This window comes from Nestor notabilis, unplaced genomic scaffold (genome assembly GCF_000696875.1).
Source record: "Nestor notabilis isolate BGI_N333 unplaced genomic scaffold, ASM69687v1 scaffold14054, whole genome shotgun sequence".
NCBI classification, from domain to species: domain Eukaryota; kingdom Metazoa; phylum Chordata; class Aves; order Psittaciformes; family Psittacidae; genus Nestor; species Nestor notabilis.
This window is the reverse complement of record NW_009925241.1, coordinates 490-6976: the sequence shown is the minus strand read 5'-3', so window position 1 is coordinate 6976 and position 6487 is coordinate 490. Positions and strand designations below refer to the sequence as shown.

At 37.4% G+C, this 6487-nt stretch overlaps 1 protein-coding gene across 1 annotated transcript; it reads right to left on the bottom strand.

Annotated features, from left to right (window-relative positions):
• Nucleotides 1-92: 92 nt before the first annotated feature.
• On the bottom strand, nt 93-6395 carry LOC104404520 (septin-2; the record flags this gene model as incomplete). Its single annotated transcript, XM_010012968.1, has 7 exons — nt 93-159; nt 2115-2120; nt 3207-3290; nt 3961-4106; nt 4359-4460; nt 5910-6027; nt 6261-6395. Coding segments are annotated over 7 exons (658 nt in total), but the record flags the coding sequence as incomplete, so codon positions are not given.
• Between the last annotated feature and the right edge of the window lie 92 nt (nt 6396-6487).

Here is a 6487-nt window from a genome sequence, read left to right as displayed (position 1 = left end):
TTTTTATCTATATATAAACAGACATATATAATTTGACCTAAAGTAGTGACACAAGAATAAAAATTCCCCAATCACAAGAGTACAGAGTTCTGTCATCTTACTTCAGCTTCTTTTTCAAGCAGAATCTGGTCTTTATTTACTTCTTCATCCTCTATTTTCCTTAAAAAAAAAAAAAAAGAATATTCTTCAGTAACATGCATACATTCTAGATTTTTAAATCGAGGCTCTTAGACACATATCAGAGTTTCATAGTACAACCAAAATTCACTGAAACACTTTCCGCACATAGCTGAAATTCATGGTTTTAAATTCTTTTTAAGACAACAGTTTATCCCTTACTGCTTCATAAAGTTATACCCAGAACAAGTATAATCTTCAAAACCCATTCTAGCTGTTACTAAAATATGACAGATCTTCGCATGAAGGTATCCCTAAAAACTTTCTGAACAGTATTCAAGTATAGCAGTTTAGTAAAGCTTAACATTATCCTGATTGCAGTTTGAATGCCACACAGATAGAGCAAATTCAAAAATCCTTCAAAGATTTATTCTTTCCTTTTTATTCTTCCTTTATTTTATTATTCCCTTATTTAATTCTTCTCTTTCATTGGTGCAATAAACCAATACGACTAAATCAAAATGTAAGTTTCAAGGTAATGCTGGACAAATTTAACAAAAATATGGGAGCAACAAGCAACAAGTGCTTTAAGACACTCTGTATCTGTAAACCTGAGTACCTCCAGGCAGAACCTTCTCGTGATGCAATTCTATCCCATCTCTAACTTCGTGAACCATGTTTGCTACCAAACATCTAAAAGACTCATAATCAAAACCATAAAAGTAACACAACCATTGTACATGTCTCAAATCCTTCCAATTGGAGGAACTCTTTATCCTCTGCTCCACTTAAGCCTTTGAAATTTGATTATTTTTCTAGTATAGCCACTTTTCTGGGGTTTTCTTGCAAGGCCAAAAGATTTCTTTTGTGTAATGTGTAAAGTACAATACAAACATTGACTATTCCAGTCAAAATAAAGCAAATGCTTTCAAACAGTATCTCAGAAAACTCCTGCTTAATTAATTGGGACATTCCAGTTTTACATTGAGAAACAAAACATTTTATGTACTATATTTCAAGATTTTCTACCACTGTACCACTTTGCTAATAGATTTCTCCTATCACGTTTCAATGGGGAAGATCTGCTGACATACCTAATCACACAAGTGCCATTAAAAGCAAAAAGGAACAACCTGATGCTTGTTAGAAGCCTCTAAGGCGGCTGTATTCACATTAGTGAATAGAGCCAACAAGCACTAATTGCCAACCACTGCCAGTGGGGTACATACAGTTTGAAATCAATTCACATGCAAACTACCCTCACTTATAGTAAACTTAACTACATTCTAGCACCACTTCAGAAATGTGAAAATAAAGATATATGGGCCCACTTAACCAGACAAGATACAAACCCATGTTTTAGTTTCACAAAGAAATATACCCCAGCTCAATAGCAAGTTACTGTCCTGGGTCCTTGGCTGAGGTAACTTTAAATCCTCTAAAAGCTGGTAAATATTTATCCTGGGTTCAGCTATAACATTTATTCTTTTTCCTCCTAGGAGCTGGTGCAGTGCTGTGTTTTGATTTTACTCTGGGAACAATGCTGATAACACACCAATGTTTTAACTGTTGCTAAGTAATACTTACTCTGATCAAGGACTTTCCAGTCTCTCATGCTCTTCCAGTGAGAAGGGTCACCAGAAGCCGACAGGAAGCAGAGACAGGACACCTGACCCAAACTGGCCAAAGGGGTATTCCATACCACAGCACGTCATGCCCAGTATATAAACTGGGGGGAGTCACCCAGAAGGCCCAGATCGCTGCTCAGGTCGGGCTGGGTATCTGTCAGTGGGTGGTGAGCAATTGTTTTGTGCATCACTTGCATTTATTGGTTTTATCCCCTTCCCTTTTTAGTTTTATATTCTCTGCCCTTGTTATTTCCTTTGACATGATTATTAGTAGTAGTAGTAGTGGTTTTGTATTATACTTCAGTTATTGAGCTGTTCTTATCTGAACCTGTGGAGTTTACATTCTTTTGATTCTCCTCCCCATCCCACTGGGAGCTGGGGGGAAGAAGGCGGGGAATGAACAAGCAGCTGCATGGTTCTGAGTTACCGGCTGGGCTTAAACCATGACAACTTTATCTTAACTCTGGATGACCTCAGGTTACATTACTTCTAAGATCTTTGTACATACCTGTCAGAAAACAGACACCAGAACTTGGCAAAATTTTTTTTGTTTTGTTTGGTTTGGTTTTTAACTAGAACTTCAGAAGAGAGGATTTCAAAGTCAGGGGAGAAGAGCATGACATCTTGCCTGAGGGGAAAACTGGACTTGTAGGCCAACGCTCCAGGCAGAGACAAATTCCTTTTCCTGAAAACTGACGGGGCATGTGACAAAACCTATGTGAACAGCTTGATGAAAAAAGCTTTGCAAAATACATCAAACCCACTGAAATGTGCAATTATGAACCCCTCTAGTGGTTGAAATAAGAGATGCAACTGAAAAGTTTAAACCAGGAAACATCCAGTTTTCAACAAGAACTCAAACTCAACTTTACAAACTTTGCTATTTTAGGTAAATATGAGGTGTTCTGCCTGCCTCTCTTACCAGCAAAGCTGTGCCCTGCCCACCACAGCTCAAAATAGGGTGGAAAGCCATTATCCTGTTACTGCTACGCAAAGAAAACTATGTGTATTATTCTGTGGTTCTATGTTTAATAACTGCAGAGGATTTGAGTTTTTCTTTTTAAAAGACACAGTCCAAACATTCCAGTAGATAATTCTAAAAAAAAATCCACCTCAATATCAGCACTGATCTAGCTTGCAGATAGATTTTTAAGACATTTATCCTAGACATCTGCCCTACTTACTTACCTTAAACATTCCAGTCCAACTGTGTTTCAAGCCTTAAAACAAAGCAGAGCTCTAACTCTACCCTTTCAATGCCACCACTGCCTCTTTAGATTTATGTAATACTTTTTCTTACACTCCGTGTAAGCTGATCAACTGACCTTGGTACTGACTGGAACTACCAAACTGTCCATCATCTACCAAATCCAAGCAATGAAATGGTAGGAGAGAGAAAGAGAGGGACCAAAGAATAAATTCAGAAGAGGAAGAAACAGCATGTAGCTGTAAGATGACAACCTGCCGCCTCGCTTGAGCCTCTCAGAGCGGAAGTTCTCATAGTGAAGATCCTGAGTCACCTCCTGAAGATCTTGCATATGGGTGCTGGAGGAAGAAAAATCATTAAAAGATAAAATATACCTGTGTCACATCAGCTTGTTTAACCAGCTCTCACATTCAGCACTGTACGGGGTCAAAGTGTTCAGCATGCACACCCATTTAACATGCTGATTTAAAATCTAATTTAGGTTAAATAGGTGCAATGAAAGACACAGAGAGAGACCACCTCAGACCCTGAGGCAGCTCTGGTGTAGGCTGTCCTCCTGGGTAAGGCATTTGATAAAGCAGTGCTGGGCAAGGGAAGCAGAATAGCAAAGCCTGAAAAACAATCTACTAGTGGACTTCCGAAGTCTCCTCCTTCCTTTCCAGGTTGTATCTACCTATAGATACATTTAAATAATCACAAGGTGTGAAGCAACCCATTTTATGTTCCTGGGGATCTGAATAGCAACACAATGCTCTGTTTGACGAAAGAATTAGACAAAAGGTTATGTTTGCAGAATCACTAATTCAGAATGGAAAGAACCTATTGAACCTATGTGGTCCAATTCCTGCCTAGGCCTAGGCCAGCTAGGTCAAGGCTACTCATGGCCTTCTCCAGACAGATTCTGAATGTCTCTGAGGGTTCCACAAACACTCCAAATGCCCAATACAGTGTTTATCTTCCTGATGATTGTTTTTTACACTACCATCTAATTGGAATTTTCTAACTTACATTAACATGGTCCTCAGCTTCAAGAAGTCATTATGTTCCGGATTTTCCACTTCAACTACACCCCAGGGGTAGAGTCGACCTCTAACTTTTTTACCTTTGGCTTCAATAAGTTGATTGGAACCCACTACACAAAATGGAATGCTGGCCTAAAAGCAAAAAAGGCAAAAATTACTAATAGTGAACCTGAACAAACAACTCAAGAATAACTTGTTCTGCTCAGCACTGCATATTATGGTATTAAGTTCACAATGCTTTTAAATTTGAAGGCACAGAGACACAGTGACTCACTCAAAGTCTCATCGCAGGTCACAGTATGTATCTTGTTCTAAAGCCACCTGAGCAGTCTGAAAAGATCCAGTATATTATCCACATCCGTAACTTTATGAAGCTTGTCATACCTTCAGAAGTCTGGTCTGCTCTTTAAAATCTTCATCCTCATCAGATTCAGCATCAGGCAGGTGATAAATCTTGATGCCATGCTCTTCTATTTCATCCAGAATCTGAGATTTATAATGTAAGAAGCTGAGATGATATACATGTAAAGTCAGTACTTTTAGATCTTGATGCAAAATTACTTAATTGGTAATACACAGTCTCTTGAGCAATTTGGGCCTATCTTGCTAATCCAAGTTACCTAGGAAGTATTTGTTTTTAAACACCATTATTTCTTCATGATATTCAAAAACTACTTGACACAGGCTTTCAGGCAAACAATAGTGTTCAAATAAACACTGTCCTTTGTGGACTACACATAACAAATTTCACTTTTTTAAATATTCGCATTTTTTAATTATTTTTTTTTTTAAATTGTAAAGCATTGACTCAGAAGTCGTAATTGCTTTGAACAGCCTAAAACTCCTTACTCTTGCAATCACGGAGTCATGGAATCAACCAGGTTGGAAAAGGCCTTCAAGATCACCAGGTCAAACCGTTCCCCACCACTGCCAAGACCATCACTAAACCATGTCACTAAGGGCCTCATTTACACAATTTGTGAACACTTCCATCTGAATTATGATTCAGAGAAGTAGAGATAAGTGTTTAAAAACCTAACTGAGCTACAGGCACCACAAACACCTTTTTCTGTCTTCATGACTGCTAAGAATGGCATCTGCAGCTGGAATCCCTTTGCCATAAATCCAAATTTTGCTCTTTAAAAAAAATATTTCTGCAGAATTTTATCAAAATACATATATCAAACTGAAGTATATTTCTCCCATTTTTTGTTGCAAACTGTGTAAGATAACTAGAAGGATTTTCAGAAGAACTGAAAAAAAACACAGATAAGTTTTAAATAGAACAGCTAAGACTGGATCAAGTCAAGACAGGACAAGTGTGCCTTCCAGCAAATAAATTCTAACGCTTCTTTTTCTAAATGTCATAATTGTTACTAACTCACGATGGTTTGTGGCATTTTCCCCTCCTCAGCAAATAGAGCATCAAGTCCTGCAAGACTGAATGTGTTAAGGGATCTTGTCTATGGAAGAAATATCTGGAATGTATTAAAAGAGGGTGACATAAGGGAAGAAAAACAATCCCAAGATCAGAAAAATCTCTGAAAAACCTGTTTTTCAATCATCGGAATTCTGACTGGGTAAGAAAATAACACACATTATAGATGCAGATAACTGTGTTTGCTTTTTGTTTGGATTAAACAGGTAAGTGAGGAATTACCATTAGAAAATGCATTTAAATATTTTTCCAAAGTTTCAAAATTCCCTTATAATGTAATTGGAAACATAACCAGTCTGCCATTTCACGGGCAACATTTTAAGGACAATTTCTCGGTTGTCTCAAATATAATAGAAGAATTTACAAGATATCAAAACACATATGAAATGATGTTTTTTTGGCTAGGATAGGTAAGGTTGCATGAGAACACCCCTCTCTTCAGCAACTGTCCTGCTACAACCAAAGTACAACGTTTTTCTGCAAGCTAGAATACTTACCCTTTTCTTTAGTCTTTCTCGCTCTTTCAGAGAAAGAGTATCAGCTTTTGCAATCACTGGTACAATGTTTACTTTGTTGTGTATAGCCTTCATGAACTCAACATCCAGAGGCTTAAGGCTAAAATTAAGATATGAAAAAGTTTAATTTATTTTTAATCTAGACTACCAATTTATTTTCACACCAGCATAGATCTCTCTTTACACAGAGAGAAACAACACACCCAATTAATCCCAACAGTTCTAGTACTTCCTTAAGCAATGGCAATCTCATTCTGAAAATTTCAGCCAACAGGCACGAACCAAATCCCCAAAATAAAATAATTTAGAAAATAAAATCAGACAAACACCTACCCATGACCAAATGGCGAAATGAAATAGAAGCAGCAATGGACCCGGTTATCTATGATATGCCTTCTGTTCAAACCACTCTCATCATGCAGGTATCGCTCAAACTGCTCATCAATGTAAGAGATTATGGTCTTGAAACTGTAAAACAAATAAGGATTTGAGAAATCGTGATCATTACCAATCATTTCAGTGATGTTTCAAATGTAATATTAAACCAAATACATGCTGCT